The sequence below is a fragment of the Tyto alba genome, unplaced genomic scaffold (genome assembly GCF_018691265.1).
Source record: "Tyto alba isolate M040663 unplaced genomic scaffold, T.alba_DEE_v4.0 Super-Scaffold_15, whole genome shotgun sequence".
NCBI lineage: Eukaryota > Metazoa > Chordata > Aves > Strigiformes > Tytonidae > Tyto > Tyto alba.
In genome coordinates this window covers 3,982,521-3,999,879 of record NW_024881277.1, presented here as the reverse complement: position 1 = coordinate 3,999,879, position 17,359 = coordinate 3,982,521, and the positions used below count along the sequence as shown (strand labels likewise).

Below are 17,359 nucleotides of genomic sequence, written 5' to 3'. Positions count from 1 at the left end.
GATGTTGTCTCCTGCAGTCTGCAGTTACGCAGGAAAAGATGCAGAAGCCAATGTCTCGCTTCTGTTCCATCCTCCTGCATTTGGTGCACGGCTGCCGAAAGGTTCCAGATGGGGACAGAGTCCCTCTGTCCCCTTAGTTACTGTAGCTGCTCCTCTGGGTGCAGTTGTGCAGGGGGAAATGCCTGCTGCCCTGCCACAAAGCCCTGGGGCCAAGGAGCAGCACAGGGATCCCTCTGGAAATGGGGCTTCTTCCCATGTGTCGATGTGACAAGGGCTAGAAAGTGAACAGGTTCACTGAGCCTGTGCTTCTCTGCGTAGCAGAAGGGCTTTTCTGCTTCCAGGGCTCCCACGTTTCTGGCCGTTGGTACCCAGGTGTGGATTTGCCATCCTTGGGCACCGTCCCTGGGGCCCTGGCTCTGCCAGCTCTGTTCCCTGTGAGCTGGTGGTGCCTTAACTGGTGGCTCTTTGTTCTGTCATCCCAGAGGCACAGCCAGCCTCTGGGGTACCCGGGAAGGGGTGTGGGATCTTCACTCTTGTCCCAGAGTCAGAGTGATCCCAGGCCTGACCGGGGGTGGGTTGTGCTTGTGGAGACAAGGGAACTGGGGTATCTGTTCCCAGAGGCTCGCAAAGGGGTGACCTTCCTGCAGGGATCCCAGACAAGGTCAGGTCTGGGCTGATGCCCAAGGACGAGGAGGGGGCATGGGTTGGGAGGCCTCACTGGGACCATCATTCTGCTCCACAGGGGACACGGAAAGTCCTGAGGGAGGAGGGTGAGTTGGGAGGGGCCCAGGGCAGGCTGTGGTCCAGGGGAGCTGGGGGCTCTGGGGAGGAGTAGCCGTGTGATCCTGGGGGAGCCCTGGTGGGGACAGGTCCCTTTTCAGGGTTCTGTCTGGGGAGGAGCAGGAGCCCTGGGTGGGCACAGACCAGGGGCGAGGGGCTGTTGGAGTGGAAGGAAGTGCCAAAGTATGTGGTGGCACAAATGACCCAGCATGGCTGGAGCCGGGCACCCTCAGCCTTGCACAGCCCACGAGGATAGAAGGGACCCCTGAATTACCCTGGGGACAGCCTGGAGGGGAGTGGGCTCCCACCCTGGTGCCTCTGATTCTACCTTGGCAGTGGGCTCCCCCAGACCCATAGTCTGGGGCTCGGTGCTCCCCTGACCCATCCCATCTTGGTGTTTGAAGGTGCTGTGGAGGTGAGGCTGGCGGACGGCGAATGGCGCTGTGCTGGGAGAGTGGAGGTGAAACAACAGGGCAAGTGGGGGACCGTGTGTGGTCACTACTGGAGCATGGAGGATGCAGCAGTGGTTTGTAAACAGCTGGGCTGTGGGTCTGCTGTTGGAGCTCCTCAGTGCGGACACTTTGGGCCAGGATCTGGCCCCATTTGGATGGATGATGTTGGCTGTAATGGCACCGAATCTGCCCTGTCTGACTGCACACACAGAGGATGGGGTGAACATGACTGTGAGCATTCTGAGGATGCTGGAGTGATGTGTTCAGGTAAAGAGACAACCTATTCCATACCTCTGGGGCTCAGATTGTGGAAAGAACCTTGCTTTGCCCTCATGGAGCAACAGTCAGGCACCGGAGCATTGCCCAGTGTGGCCAGTCGCACTGCTGAGCTGGAACTGTCATTACTGGTGTCCCCAGTCCCTGGGGAAAGCCAGTGGGAACCTGCCCAAGGGTGCCTTACTGTGCCTGGTCCCTGATCTGGTACAGATGAACCCTCCATCCCTGCCCTGCATGGTCTATTGATTGCCATCTTTCTCCTCCTGTTCACCCAGGAGCTGTCTGGCAGTGCTGAGGGCCAGCTGCCCCCATGCCAGAGACACCAGAAGTGACTCCTGTGGCCACCCACCATCCTGGGGAAGGGCGTGAGATGGGGAGCTATTTTTCGGTTGTCCCCCTTAGCAGACACAGGACCATTGGCTGATGTGTTTGTGCCACCAGCACCACCTGAGAGCAACTGGGGACGTCGTAGAGTTGTTTTGCCTGTGGCCACCTTGGAGATCAGGTGGCATGTAGTCAGGGTATTGCCAGAGGGCTGTGGGAACTCTCAGGGTCATTGGTTGGTCCAGAATCTGTCCGGCTGCTCTAAGGGCACCGGTCCTCCTGAGGACGTATAGTGATCCATGATGAGGCCCTTTGGACAGCGGTGTGTGACTCACACTTTGCTCCCAACGCTGCCAACGTGGTTCGCAGACTCTGCTGTGGGTCTGCAATAGACACACCCCCCTGAGTGCTGTGATGATGAAGAGAATGTGTGTAACTTGACATGGTTGCCTTTGTGACACCATCACTCCTTAAATAGCTTCTTCTGAGATGTGCAGTGAGCAATTTTGGTCACAGCTTGCGTGGAGGTGGTGTGGGATGTGGGCATGGGAATGCCACCAAGATCTGGGAAGTCCCAGTTGATTTATTTCCAGGATTTGTCCGTCTGGTGGAAGGGAAGAACCGCTGCTCAGGACGTGTGGAGATCCATGACGGGAACCTGTGGAAAAGTGTCTGTGATTCCCACTTTGGTCCCAAGGCTGCTGACGTGCTCTGCAGGGAGTTGCAGTGCGGCGCAGCCCTGCCTGTCGCTGAAGGAAGTCACGTTGGAGAAGGGGTGGGTCCCATGTGGGATGGAGAGCTGCGGTGTGTGGGGAATGAATCCCTCCTCGCCTCCTGCCCCAGGGGGTCCCCCCGGGACCAGCCCTGCACCCACGCAAACAGCGCTGCTGTGAACTGCACAGGTAAGGACTCAGGGTGGGCTGTTGAACACCGGGGCTGTGGTAGGGGTTGGGGAACAGAGCAGGGACCGTGCTGGGCCGGGTGTGAGGACAGGAGGGGTTGATGGGTTTGTTTGCAGCATGACAATACTGCAGAAGGAGAACAAAGTCATGTTGTCCCTCTGGCCTCTCCACCAGCTACTGAGGGTACAGGAGCACCAATCCACTCTCTTTTCTCTGCCTCTGTCCCCAGAGTACACAGGGATCAGACTGGTGAACGGCAGCACAGTGTGTGCAGGGAGGGTGGAGGTCCAGGTGCTGGGGACCTGGGGGACCCTCTGTGCCTCCCGCTGGGATCTCTCGGATGCCCACGTTCTCTGTCATCAACTCAACTGCGGGTTTGCTGAATCCATTCCTGGAGGAGAACATTTTGGGAGAGAGACTGGCCCTGTCTGGAGACACTCATTCCACTGTGACGGGACTGAAGCCCTCCTGCAACAGTGCCCAGTGACCACCCTGGGGGCCTCGCCGTGCTCCCAAGGGAACGCTGCTGCTGTCATTTGCTCAGGTGAGTGCTGGAAAAATGCTGCATGAGCTCCAATTGTAACTTGTGTGCAACATAGCCACTAAAAGCAGGGGTTCCATGGCTGTATCAGGCTGAATTTCTCCTTGGGGAAACCCTGGCTTCCCCAGGAACCGTCTGGAGGGCTTTCCCTGCTCAGACAGACCGCTTGACTTTGGGAGAGCTGAGGACTGAACAGAGGCAGGCATCTGCCCCCAGGGCAGTGGCTTAGGCCCCAGCACCACCGCCAGGCCCAGGCTCCTCTGTCCTCGTACTGTGCAGCGAGCCCAGGACAGGGCTGTAGGGCTCTGCTCCATCCCTCTGGCTGCAGCCGACCGCATCCCGTCCCCACAGAGAGCCCTGCAGAGCCTCATCCCCCCACCCAGGCAGGAGCTGGTGCCCCCAGCAGCAGCTGACCTGGCTGTGAGCTGCAGGGAGGGCCCAGGCTTTGCCCTTGCTTCTCATCAGCACAAGGCTCCACCTTGTCCCGTTTGGTTGAAAATCCCCCCTCGCCCTGCTCCCTGCAGGGTGCCATGCTCCCGGTGCCACCGATGGCCGTGGCATCTCTGCTCTCCCCAGGCCCAGCCGGCTTTGGATCCCTGCGGCTGGTGGGCGGAGGGAGCCGGTGCGACGGACGAGTGGAGATCTTCCAGGATGGGGCGTGGGGCAGAGTCCTGGATGAGCAGTGGGACGTGCAGGAGGCCAGCGTGGTGTGCCGGCAGCTGCGGTGCGGAGAGGCAGGGACAGCCTACAACCCCCCAAAGCCTGAGCGAGGGACGGGCCCCGTGGGGCTGCGAGGGGTCCGGTGTGCAGGGCACGAGGCCAAGCTGACCCTCTGCAATACCTCCCTGCCCAGCAGTGCGCTGGCGGCAGGGCTTGCGGAGGACGTGGGAGTCATTTGCTGGGGTGAGTGGCACTGCCCAGGAGCCCAGGTGATGGTCTGCGCAGGCGGGCAGGCCCTGACAGCGACTGGGGTTTCCACCCACTGCAGGGAGCCGGCGGGTCCGGCTGGTGAACGGGGCCGGGCGCTGCGCGGGGAGAGTGGAGATCTACTCCCAGGGCATCTGGGGGACTGTCTGCGACGACGGCTGGGACCTGTCTGATGCCGCCGTCGTTTGCCACCAGCTGGGCTGCGGAGAGGCAGTGGAGGCAGCCGGCTCCGCTCGTTTCGGGGAAGGCTCTGGGCAGATCTGGCTGGATGGTGTGAACTGCTCCGGGGCAGAAGCTGCTCTCTGGGACTGCCCTGCTGGGCCCTGGGGGCAGCACGACTGCGGGCACAAAGAGGATGCGGGAGTCGTCTGCTCAGGTCTGTGCCACCTCAGGAGCTGTGGTGGGAGCCTGGTCCCGGGGTGGGCAGGATGCGGGGAGAGCCGGCCATGGCCAAGGCTGCCCCGGCTGCCTCTGAGCTCCTGCCCGAGGCCCACCCATGCACGGACACCCTCAGTCCCACGGGGGGTCCCTGGGGAGCTCAGCCGTCCCCAAGGGTTACCGGGAAGGGCAGGGCTGGCTGTAAATCCAGGACTTCTCTCTGCCCTTGGGTGCAAGGGGGATGTGGTGGCCTTGCCCCTGCCCAGCTGAGGGCCTGGGGGGTTAGAGGTGTCCTGGCTCCCACAGCCCTAGACCAGCCTGTTCCTGCTTTGGGGCCTTTTCTTCCCAGAGTTCATGGCCCTGAGGCTGGAGAACAGCGACGGCTGCTCCGGGCGCCTGCAGGTTTTCTACAACGGGACATGGGGGAGTGTTTGCTCTAACTCCATGACTCAGGACACTGTGATGCTGGCGTGCAAGGAGCTGGGCTGCGGGGACGGAGGATCCCTGGAAATACGCCTGTCCTCTGGCAGGGTGTCTGGCCCTGCCTGGCTGGATCGTGTTCAGTGTGGGGAGAGAAACAGCTCCTTCTGGCAGTGTCCCTCCACGCCCTGGAATCCACAGTCATGTGAATACCTGGAAGAGGAGATCCACATCACCTGCAATGGTAACTCTGAGCCACCCAGGCACCAGTGTCACCCCAGCTCCTGCTCCCCACGGGGCATGGCCAAACACAGAGAAAGATCTTGGAGAGGCTTTTCCTTTCCATGCCAGACCCTTATGCTGTCAGTGGCACAAACATGACCGCGGCCACACATGTCCAGCAGCAGTTGCCACCCAGCTTGCCAGCAGTGCCTGGAGGAGGCAGAGGCATCTCCAGGTGAGGTCTCAGAAGAGACCAGACGTTTCAGAAGAGCCTCCCCTCCATAGACAAGCTACTGCTGCTCTGTGAGCCAGGGACCTTCTGGGGCTGAGCAATCAGGGTCCCCCCACAGTCCTGCACGTGTCCCCTGGATGACAGGGTTTCAGATGCTGCCGTGACCCAGATGGTGCAGGGAGGCCCGAGCAGAGCTCAGCCCCACTCTATTCTGCATGATCCCCCAAACCAGCCCCTTCACCACAGTGTTTCCTTCTTCAGGGGGACAGCCAGAAATGCCTCAAACCTCACCGGCGTCGTGCCCCAACTCCGCGAGCTGCACAGGTAGGGAGGTCCCGTCTCTGTCTGGCAGGACTCTGCCTGCTCTCCCGGTGCCATGGGAGGTCTTACTCTTCTCCAGCCAGGGAGAAGATTCGTGCCGTGGGAGGCAAGGACGGGTGCTCGGGCAGAGTGGAGGTCTGGCACCATGGCTCCTGGGGGACGGTGTGCGACGACTCGTGGGACATGCAGGATGCCGAGGTGGCGTGCAGGCAGCTGGGCTGTGGCCCTGTGGTGTCTGCCCTGCATGAGGCTGCGTTTGGGATGGGGACGGGCCCCATCTGGCTGGAGCAGGTGGAGTGCCGGGGGACGGAGCCGTCCCTGCAGGACTGCTGGGCCCAGCCCGGGGACAGCGGGGCTTGCCGGCACAAGGAAGATGCTGCTGTGCACTGCTCAGGTTAGTGGCCGGGCTGGGAGCCCTTGCTCGGGTATTGGCAGGGAGCTAGGGAAGGCCTTTTGTCCACGCGGTCCTGGCATGGCCCCCGACATTCCGAGAGAAAGAACATTCCTGTGGAGTGCAGGAACCCGGTGCCAGGCAGGGAGCAGCCTCGGTGTAACTGGCCGTGCTCTGGCCACTGCCCGTGGGGTCCCTGCAGCCCCAGGGCTATCCCCTGGGCTGCCTCTGACATCCTGCCTGCCTCCCAAAGCAGAGGTGCTGGGCTCTGTCCCGGCCTCCCTTTCTGGCACTACAGGAGGGGCAATTTGGTTGGGATGTGTCAGGGACATCTAGAGACACACACACACACACACACACACACGGTGTGTTAGGGAGGAGGTTTCCTGATACCCACACACCCACTCTCTCAGCCCAGCTCTCCTTTTCCTCCTCTGCAGCTACACCCAGGACGACAACACCCCCACCCCGAGCAGGTAACTTGTCCTCCCCGGAGGCTGGGTACCCCCAGGGCCAGGCTGTGACCCACAGCTGGATGGAAGGGGCTCCTTGCTGGGGTGTGAAACTGCCTGAAGGAGATACTGGAGTGGTGGCAGGGGTTTGGGGAGAGCTGTAATTTACCCAGGAGGGTGGAAGCTTCCCTGTCACTCACCCCTGGGGCCCTCCACCTGCTTCTGCTTTGCGTGATGGGGCCAGCACTGGTGCTGCCCCTTCCAAGTTCTCTCCCATGTAGATCCCACCCAAGGCCGTCAGAGCAGCAGCAGGAGAGTCTCAGTGCCCGTCATCATGTGCATCATCCTGGGGACCCTTGTCTGCCTGCTCCTGGCCCTCCTGGCTGGACAAGTGCTGAGCGCCGGGGCTGGGCGCAGAGGTGGGTGCTTGCCCAGAGGTGCCGGGGGGAGATACCTCCTGGCAGGACTGTGGGGTGCTGTGGGGGGTGTCAGCAAGGGGCACAGGCAGAGTGGGAGGGTGAGACTGTGTGCTGCTACCTGTCACATGTGCTTCCCCGTTGAGTGACTGGCTGTGGGGCACCAGCAGCAAGGGGTGTAGAGTGCCCCAAGGTGGGGGCAGTTAGCCATGGGGCGAGGAGAGAAATGGCAGAGTGGGGATGGCCAAGGCTGGCAGTGCTCTCGGTAGTGCTGGAGGGGGCTTTGGGGAAAGAGAGATGCCAGGAGGAGTGTGGGGCAGCAGGGTCCATCACCGTGGTGTCAGGCCTTCAGGCTGTCCCTCTGCCCAACTCTGCCCACCCCCTGGCAGGACAGGGGCCCTACTCTAGACCCATGGGGCAGGTAGGGGCAAGCTCCAGGTGGAGAGGAAAGGTGGGAACAGATCCAGGGTGAGACAAGGGGGACATGGCGCACAGGCCAGAGGGGCATGAGCGCTGTCTCCAAAGGGATGATGTGAGGGTGATGCTGCCCCAGATAATCTTCACATCGATGTTGCCCTCACTGGGGATGTGGCAGCTGTGCCTGGACAGCATAGTGGGGCTGTGTTGTTAGACCTGTCCTGAGGTGGCCCAAGGAACTGTTTTTGGGGAAGCACAGTGGGGTCCCTTTGCCCCTCTGCCTGTCCCTGTGCCAGCCCTGCCTCTGTCCCCAGGCTCCAGCAGAGCCCAGGAGCCCTTCCCCGAGGCTGTGTACGAGGAGATCGGGTGCAGCCCAGCGTGGGAGAAACGAGCCAGGTTTGATCGCTCAGGTGGGTGTGGGTCTTCCCTGGAGACACATCTGCAGGACCCTTTCTTCTGGCACCAACCGAGAGCTGACCCCCTGAAGCCCCCCAGCCTGTGGTCCCTGTGGCACTGGGGCTGTGAGGGCTGTGGGGAGAGCATCCAGGTCCTGGTCCCAGGAGAGAAGCTTTCTCCCAGTCAGCTTTGACTGTCCCAGCTGGACAGACCTTCTCTTCCTGCCCCTGCACCCCATGAGACACCCGAGGAGCGAGGGAAGGGGCTGTCCTGGGCCAGCTCTGGGAGCTCCTTTGAGACAGGGTTTGTCCTGGGGGAGCAGGGTGAATTCCCAGCCCTCCTCCCCACACAGCCCCAGCTCTGTGGGTCCCCCTTCCCCAGCAGCGCTGACCGTGAACGATGTCAGTGGGGCTTGCTCCATAACACCCGCTGTGCATCTCTCCAGGCTCCTATTCAGAGGAGTCCCTGACCCAGCTGCAGCCCCACCCTGCGGTCAGTGAGGAGCAGAAAGGTCTGGGATCAGCACCAGGTAAGGGAGGCAGCAAGGAATTTATCTCCCTGCAGACATGGGGTGGACAGAGGTGTCCTTGAGTGTCACCATTGGAGATGAGGAGGACACGGGCATCTCTTGTGGTGCTGCCAAGCCCAGTGTCTCCGCCCTGTGTCCCTGCACATCCTCCCATCCTATGCTCTGCAGGACGGATCTTCTCACTGTCACCAGATCCCCTCTCCTTTCAGACGTCCTTGTCCTGCCCGGAGGTGACCCAGAAGATGGCTACGATGATGCCAGGGAGGTTCCTGATGCGGGGGAGGATGCTGTGCCTGGGCAGGGAGAGTGGAAAATGCCCAGGATGCCAGAGGAGGGAGCAGGGCCCAGGGCTGCACCTGGAGGTGAGAGGGAAAGAGAGCGCTGCCTGTTCCTAGGGTGCCATCCCTGGTGCCCCTCAAGTCACTACCCTACTGACACCCAAACCTGCTGGGAAGGGGGAACCTGGCATGGGAGTTTTCCTTGAAAGGCCTGGAGGTGGGAGAAGGAGCTGAATGTGACGAGAATCAGGGAGGGTGGTGGTGTACAGACCCCATGGTGTGAACTGAAACGTCCGGCCTTGCTGCTTGCAGGGGGCAGCCTGCGCTCCTGGAGAAGTGCCGACGTCCCTGGAGCTGAAGGAGACACCTCATCCCTGTCCCCAGGGAGCATGGGCTATGATGATGCTGAAGAGGTGCCTGTGGCACTTCCTTGTGAGGACGCAAAGGCTGTGACACCGGAGCTTGGTGCACAGCAGTCCCTGAGCCCCAGGCCAGGAGAGCCCATCCCTGCTGCACAGCTGGGTGCAGCCGGGAGGGAGGAGAGGTCTGTGCAGCTGGGAGAGCCACGAGCACCAGGGGACTGTCTCCCTTGAGCCATGGGCAGCAGAAACCGCCGGGAGATTCCTCCGTTTTTATTCCCATTTTTATGCTGTGCATTCTTATATTTGCTTATTAAAAGCTTCTGGGGGCTTTGACCCAGAGCTGATGCTTCCCTGCCAGGTGTCAGGACATCTCCCTGAGGCTGCTCAGGGGGAGCAGAGAACAGAGACACGGTGGCAGGGAAGGGGCAACATCTCAGGGACAGCAGGCTCAGGGTCAGCCTGTGGGGCTGCGTGAGGCCATGGTCCCTGGGGAATAATCTTGGTGAGAGAGACATCTCCATCCTGCTGCCCACAGGCAGTTTCTAGACAAAATGGCTCTCTGATAGGTCCTGGGATGCACCCCAGTGGGAGCACCCATTTTCTCCCCCAAGGGTTCCAGCTGCTCTTTCCCCCAGGCCCTGCCTGGGCCACACCGATCCCACCATGCAGAGGCCACGACAGAGCTGCCATGTCAGGGTGAGCCCTGGGCTTTTGTCTCACAGAAGCGAGCACTAAGGTGACCGCAGGTCTCTGAACACCCCAGCAAGCCCCAGGTGGGATCATGGCCCACGGATTACCTCCCACAATGCTTGGGAGGCAGCTCTGCTCCCCACTGCCCTGGCACAGGGTGCAGAGCCACCTCCTGGGAAACACGTGGCTGGGATTCTCTCTCCTCATGCTCTGCCAGGACCTCAGTCTCCATGGGCTGTTCCTCCTGCCTTGCAGACCCGTGGCAGACGTGGGCAACACTCCTCCTGCTCCCCTCCAGCTCCCACCCCTGCTCCCCTGCTGCCTTGCCAGGGATGTCAGTTTGGGTTGTGTGCGGGGCAGTACTTGTGGGCAGGTACGTGAGGGCTGGGAGCACCGAGGATGAGGGCACCGTTCCCTCGGTGCTGTTAGAGGGCCAGGGGGATGGAGAAAGCTTTGCCACAAGACGCGTGCAGCAGCCAAAAGCCGTGGTCCAGCCCCTGGCCTGGAGAAGGGCCCATCTGGGAGGATGCTCATGTGGGCACTTTTCCATGGCAGTGGAGATTTTGTGTCCCTCCACTAAAACAGGTGCTGCTGGGAGCTGAGCCAGGGTCCCTCTCCCTCAGCTGGGGTTTCACCTGCCCCAGCACCCACGGCACAGAAACTTTGTGCAGAAGCCAGGCTGGGAGAAGAGTTTGGCACCTGGGCAGGACCTGGCGCCCAAACTGCCCAACTGCCCTCCCTGTTCCCGCTGGTGGGTCTCTGCACTCCACCGGCTCTTCCCCAATGGGCTTCTCTGCTGCAGGCTGGAAGGTGCGTTGGGTGTGTGTGGCAGGATTGCCTGTGGGGAGTAGCTGCAGCTCCATGGTGCTGCAAACAGCAGGATCTGGCCCTGGAGCAGGAGTGGAGAGGAGGAAGATGTTGCCAACATCCTCTCCTATTGCAGTGTTGCCCCATTGCCTGCTGGGAGCTCCTCCACCCCTGGGCTGACCCTGGGGGCACCTGGGGGGAGCCGAGGTTCACACATCCCTCTGCCCCACACCCGAGAGCCTTCCTGCTGGCAGCCCCCATGGGAGAGCAGCGTTCCCAGGGCAAGACCCCCACAGTGATGCGTGACATCCATGGGCATTGCAAACACAGCCTGGAGAACTCCCACTGGGATAAGCTCCAGCCCTGCATCTCAGAGAAATAAGTTTATAAAAGTGAAGATGAAGAGGGGAGTGTTATTTTCTGAACATGGGATGGTGGGGGCCTCTGGGCAGTATGGACACTGATCTGCACACTCAAGGTGCCCCATGTGGAAACTGGGGAGAAGAACCCAGTGCCTATCCGGTGTGACTGCCCCACCAGCTCTGCCCTCCCACAGGTGTAATATTTCTCTCATAATCTGGCACCTGGTAGAGGTTTGCCTCTTCCTCCTTGAGGAAATAAGCCCCAGGTGTGGGTGTGCTTGAGGGGGCAGCACCCCTGAGCAGAAAGAACCTGTTTCATGCATTTTGGGACTTAACAGGTTGGCCCTGCCAGCTGTGTCCCTCCTCTGCAGCAAGGCAGGATTGCCACTGTGCCCCAGATCTGTGGCTGCTCCTGCAGCTCCTGAGGATCTACCTGACGGGGGTCGCAGTGAGACCCCAACCCTCAGCACTGCTGCCCCACACTGGGCAGAGCTTGGCTGTGGAAAGCCCATGGGAGAGCAGCCTTATTTCTCTGAGTTTGGGCTCCCTGTTCCCAAGGGATGGGCACCCTGCAGTGAAAGTCCGTGTCTCTCACCCCGTTTTGGTTGCCAGTGGTTTTGCTGGGGGAGCAGCCGAGGCACCATGTCCTGGCCCTTGCTGCCTGGGTATGGCTGTGGACAGGCTTGTGACTCCCCGATCCCACCAGCACAGGGTGCACGGAGACACCAGACACCCCATGAATAAGAGGTGGGCACCGGCCCCACCAGTCCCACCTCTGCCGAGCTGTGCCTGACCTCAGCAGCTCCACGTTCCCTGAACTGGGGCTCTGCTCCAGCCAGTGGTGCCAGTGGAAGGAGAAACACCTGGAGACAGGGTCAGGGTAGGAAATGTCATTTCTCTGGCTGGGAGTCCCACAGCCCTGCCCAGGCTCATCAAGCTCAGACACCCCTACCTGCTGGCACAGAGGAGTGCTTCCCATGTGGTTTGGGATATCCCCCTGGAGAAAGGACAATCTCAGAGCCTTGCCCCTGGAAAGCCACCAGGGCAGTGTGGCCCTGGTCCCAAAGGACACCTGCTCTGGACCAGCACTCTCACAGCACATCCCTCAGTGCAGCCAGAAAGGATTTGGAGCATGCTGGCGACTTCTGTGCCCTCCCTGAGGGCTCCCCACAGGGAAGCACACTCTGCTGCCCAGCGCTGTCCCTGGGCAGTGGGTGGGGTGGCTCTGTGGTGCCCGGCAGTGACCTGAGCTCAGGTCCAGCACAGCTGCCCGCTTCTCCTCCAGGACGGTGCTCGGCCGAGGCAGCACACCCAGCCATGCCACTGCCCTCCTGCCCTCAAAGCCAAGCCCTGGCTGGGCAGGACAGGCCCACAGGGCCTGGAGATGACCAGAGCCTGAACTCCAGCCCACACCTGCCTGTGGCTGGGGAGTCAGGGCAACAGCACCCCTGGAGGTGCTGGGGATGGAACCCAGGAGCTCCCCCATGCAAAGGAGCTGCTCGGCCACTGAGCTACAGCCCCCTGAGACCTGCCAGCAGGAGAGACACTCTCCTCCCATGATGTGTCTGTGCCAATCACAGTGCCGTTGTCTCCCAGGTACCCTGGGACCCTCTGCAGAAAACAGCACCTGAAGCCTCCTGAGATGGGGGAAGTCAGGACTGGCTCTCCACTGGGGCCTGATCCTGCCCTAGGGCTGCACTGCAGAGTGCTGCCCCTTTACCGACTCTGCAGGGAAATGGGGCAGGAGGAGGCTCTTGCTGCAGGCACTTCTCCCATGCTCTGGCCCATTCTGAGCTAGGTCGATGGAGAAGAGAAAACCCCTGAGCCTCCTCTGCCCGCCAGGACAACACCCCTCTCTGCCACGTCTGTCCCCAACTCCACAGCAGGAGCAGTGCAACAGGGTGAGGGAAATTCCCTCCATGGGGTGAGGTGCCCCCAGGCTCTGATTGCACCCCAGGGTGTGTGTGGGGGGCACACAGGGGCAGAAATCCTATAAACCCTCCTCCAGTCACTGGGCCTTGCCCTGCACCACTCCTCCCACCAGCATCCCAGGAGGTGAGGTGGACAGCAGGCTTCCATCTCCCTGGGGCTGCGGGTGTGGGTTGGGCTCAGGGACCTCCCCACTCCTCCAGCACTGAGGCCTGTCCTGACAGCAAAGCAGTGACCTGGGACAGCACTGGCTGGGGTCTCCGTGGCAGGGTGGCTGAGCACGGGCAGCTGTTAACTCCAAGGCTGAGAGCCTGACCACATGCAGGGGTGGTGTCTTCATGGTGGTAAACATGGGGCAGTTGTGTTGCCCAGTGACATAGATTTTTCCCTACTGATCCCCTGCCTCGCAGAGATGGTTTGAGAGAATCAAAACCAGACCATAGCCACTGTGAACTTGTAGAGTGGTTGAGTGGAGTTAAAGAGATGGACTGCTCATCATCCATTCTGCTTCACACGCATGGCTCCACAGCCCATCCTCAGCACTGACTCAACTGCTCTTGCTCAGGACCTAGCAGGACTCTTTTGGAGCGGTGATAACCCTGCAGGCACTGTCCCTGTGGCCAAGCATTTTCAAGCTCATGCTCAAAGCTGACAAGACAGTAACTTTGCTTGGACGGACAGTCTCTCCCTCTCCCTCCTCTCACTTGCACTCAGTCACAACAGAAGCCAGACTTCTCTGGAGGTGCACGCCTGGGGAGCTGGCTATGAGGCAGCAGGTCTGCAGGGGGCTAGGATGTGCACATTGCTGTGGGACTACAGTCCAGTGTGTGCCATTCTTTGGCCTGACAGCTTGACTGGGGAGATGCTCAGACTGGAGACAGAAGGCAATCTCCTTGGTCACAGTCGTCACCCTGTTCCTGATGGGTGAGAAGGGTTCTATAGCAGCAAGAGGTTGCAAGAGGGAAGCCCAGCAGTTTGTTGGTGCTCATGAGCAGGTCTTTCTTCCTCTGGGCAGGGACTGATGGCTGTGAAGGGCTGCAGCTGGTCTGGACCAGGCAGTCTAGTCTGTGAGGATATTTGAGGATGGAAACTGGGCACTGCTAGGACACTTTTGCTGTGGGCCCTGGGTCTGGTGCTGAGAAGGTAGAGAACACAGAAGTATATGTGATGCACAGAAAATGTGGGGGGTGGCAAATTTGGAGAGTAAAACTGATGTCCAGTGGTTGAGCTGGAGCTGTTTGGAAGTCACAGTGTGGGTTGGTGTCCATCCATGCTGGAGCTCAGGGGAGCCACTGCTAACGTTTCTGTCCTGACCTGTGCCCTTGCAGGAGGGATGAGCTGATGCAGAGGGATGTTCCTGTGAGGCCCCAGAGGGGTCCCCCTGTGCTGTGTCTCCCCCAGCTGATGTCCAGAGAGGAGCATGTCTGTGTTTCATCAAACATTGACTCAGGGGGGTAAAGAGGGACAAGAAACTCTGCTCAGGACAGTGTGTGCATGAACAACACTGGTGCCCATGTGCCACGGGATGATCCTCAGCACGGCTTTGTCAGCTGTCCTGGGAACTGACGTGCGGAAACAGACTCCACAATCTGATAGATTGTAAAGTAGGTATGTTTATTCAGCGCTGAGGTACACAGGGGATAACTCCTCCTATTGTGTACCCAACATGGGGTGCTGTTACCTTAGATTTATAGAGCAAATGATTACATATTCATAATATTTCGCAATACGCCTATACATATGCAACACCTATCCCCGCTTCGTATTATAATTAGCATTTCCATAATCTCCTCCTAGTTGAGTCTGCGCAGTGTCTTCTGGTGGTGGTCGTGGGGGTCTTTGGGGATGAAGTCAAGCTCCTCTTCCTCCTGTCCGCTCTGTGACCCCAGGTTTTGCGCAGACTCAGTTTCTTACTGGCTGTTGTCCAAACCGCGGGTCTAGTTCCAAGCCTAGAGAGCTCATCGTGTTTTACAAACTGTCTGCTCACTAAGCAGAACTGTTAACCGTTATCTAAACTATTTCCCTTGAACTATTTTCTTTTGTTATCCCCTTCTTGCTATTCTCATGTTAACCCTTACATCCCCTGTTCCTATCTTGGCCCTGTATCAATCCCCCCTTTTCTTATTATACTGAGTAAATTCTTTTACTTCAGCAATCCCCCAAATAATATAAAGCCTCATGCATCACTGTTATTCTTTTAAACATTCTCCAGACCCATAAATACAAGATGATGGTTAGTACTAATAAAATTCCTAAACTACCTAGTAGAATCACAATGGGGTGTATCATAGTGTTAAGAATCCCTGTTGCAGAAGGCGACCAGCCGAAAAGAGTATCCCACCAGTTGTGACTTGCATCTTGTTTTGCTCTTTGCAAAACCCTGTTTATTTCTTTTGTATCATGGTGTATAGTAACTAAATTTTTCTCTCAGTTTCTCTGAATTTCTCTCAAGATCCCTAACAAATCTTGATGTTTAATCAATTGCCTTACTAATGTAAGGTTCATTCCAATAGGTGTAGGTGATAATTCGAGATAACCTATGATTTTAGATTTTATCAACTGGTGGGAAACCACTGGTGCCCAATATACAAAGTCACACCCAATGATCTTAACAAAGTTACAAATACAGAAATTAGAATGATTCCCAATGGGCAAAGTTACATTGTCATGATCTATCTCTACGAATACACAAGCAGTTCTTAAACATATACAGCCTTGACCAGTATATACAATCACCGTTTTTTTACTATTATCTGGGTGAATTTCGAAGTGGCAAATACTTTGCTCAGTGTCAAGGCATACATCTTGGGCATCAATTGTATTACTTTCACAGATGAACCCCTGTTGTTCCCGGGTAATACAAGATTCCACGTTTACAGTCTGCCATTTCTCATTCACCTTCCGGGCCCATGCTCTATGTTCTGAAGGATAGAGCACTGTGTCCTCATGATTCAATCCTAATGCAATGATGGGGTGGATTACATAAACTGTGGCATTATGTATAGTGAGCACAAAGGCAGTAGCTATGTTAGTAGTGGAGTCATAGGTAAAATTCACCATAGTCCACCAAGATTGGAATCTCCTTTCAAAATTGGTGGCTTTGTCCCAAACAGCCTTTGTTTTCCTGCCCAGTAAGTAGAGCTATTAAATGCTCTGCATCTGAATTTTCATTTCTTGTCCCAATGTTCCCTGCAATTGTGGTTCTCCCGGATAGGCATCCCATTCTTCTTTTGTGGGCACATTTCTCCCCTGCATAACTATAGTAGCCAACGTGTGGTTGCTCACATTTCTAGTCTTATTAGTATGCCCAATGTAAGCCTGGGACCATGGCCATTCACTGAACCTTCGACTATGCATTAGAGAAAAAATGATTATCAGACTTATCGTGAGAAGCGTAATCTTCCTGGCCGAACTTGGATAACTTTCCATGGGGATCTATGGGCTTTCTTTACTCGGGTGTGATGTATCAGAGATCTCGCTGGGACAGACCTCCGGAGGGAGGATGCGGCATCCAGGCCTCAGCTGCAAGAAGTGCCTCTCCCAGGGACTGGGGGGACGGTGGCCTCCCTGTGGGCAGTGTGCCCTCGTCTGGGAACTGAGGTTGAGGTGAAGGATGTGTGTGAGGAGGGGAGCAGTCTGTGCACCAGTGAGAATGACCATGAGGAGAGAGACAGAGTCTTTGCAGAGACCCCTGAGTGGAGAGATCCCGATCCCTGTGGAGCAGGGAAGGAGACCCAGCTGGAGAACACCCCAAAGACACACTGAGTGGAGAGTCCTGCCCAGGGGAAGGCTGGGGGCTTGTGGTGCAAGAGGAAGGATCCTTCTAACCTGTAGATGTGCAGCTACAGCGCACGGGCAGCGCTCTGGCAAGAGGGGAAGGAGCAAGGAGGGCCAGGGCAGGATGGACGAAGGCAGACGGGCTCTGCAAGACCCTAAGGGAGAAAAACATTGCTGAAACCTGGGGTTGAACCAGGGACCTTTGGATCTTCAGTCTAACGCTCTCCCAGCTGAGCTACTTCAGCCCTGCCCCAGCAGCCCTTGTCCCTGTGCCACCTGTGCCAGGCCACAGCCTGACACACGTGAGGAGAGCTCCTTGGGGACGTTCCCAGGAAAAAGCTGTGCCCAGTGCAATCAAAGTGGGCCTGGCCTCTCCCTGCCTCTGTGACCAGGTGGGCTCCAGGTGTGGGGTGGGTGCCAGCTTACAGCAGGAGAGACAAGGTATGTGTTGGGACTTAAATACAAAGGTGATTGTTGTAAAGTCAAGTGAGCAGGCCATGCATGTGCAGCTGCAAAGGCTGAGGGTGAAGGAATGTGGGGTTGGTGGAAGACCCCTCTCACAGGGAAGAGAACGCCCAGGGGACGCAGAGCTTGTGTTGGTGCCATAGGCTTTTGCTTCATTCTTGCCTGAGCAAGAGCATTTTGTTCAATGTTGGGAGACCATATGTAGGGGGAAAGGAGGCTTGGAAACCTCCAAGGGTCTGGGTTGCAGAGCCTCTCAAGATAACCTCTTCCAGTGTGTAAGTGACCTCATGGTCCTCATCTCCTGCCTGAACGT

At 58.2% G+C, this 17,359-nt stretch overlaps 1 protein-coding gene and 1 non-coding gene across 2 annotated transcripts; one reads left to right on the top strand and one right to left on the bottom strand.

Moving 5' to 3' along the window:
- Positions 1-3,823: 3,823 nt before the first annotated feature.
- Positions 3,824-9,716, top strand: LOC122152996 (antigen WC1.1-like). Its single transcript, XM_042789126.1, has 9 exons — positions 3,824-4,178; positions 4,264-4,578; positions 4,930-5,244; positions 5,855-6,169; positions 6,900-7,037; positions 7,766-7,861; positions 8,293-8,376; positions 8,967-9,086; positions 9,652-9,716. The coding sequence occupies exons 1-9, from the start codon at positions 3,824-3,826 to the stop codon at positions 9,714-9,716; spliced, it is 1,803 nt and encodes a 600-aa protein (XP_042645060.1).
- A 7,037-nt stretch (positions 9,717-16,753) lies between these two features.
- TRNAF-GAA lies at positions 16,754-16,826 on the bottom strand. The gene has a single exon. It is a non-coding gene; the product is annotated as a tRNA-Phe (tRNA).
- Positions 16,827-17,359: the final 533 nt, after the last annotated feature.

What these genes read in the sequence shown, in the direction of transcription:
- LOC122152996 (XM_042789126.1), top strand. Translation starts at nt 3,824, where the DNA reads ATGGCCGTGGCATCTCTGCTCTCCCCAGGCCCAGCCGGCTTTGGATCC. An exon ending in AGGTCTGGGATCAGCACCAG is followed by an intron (nt 8,377 to 8,966) that starts GTAAGGGAGGCA and finishes TGCTGCTTGCAG; the next exon opens with GGGGCAGCCTGCGCTCCTGG. An exon ending in GGTGCCTGTGGCACTTCCTT is followed by an intron (nt 9,087 to 9,651) that starts GTGAGGACGCAA and finishes TCTTTCCCCCAG; the next exon opens with GCCCTGCCTGGGCCACACCG.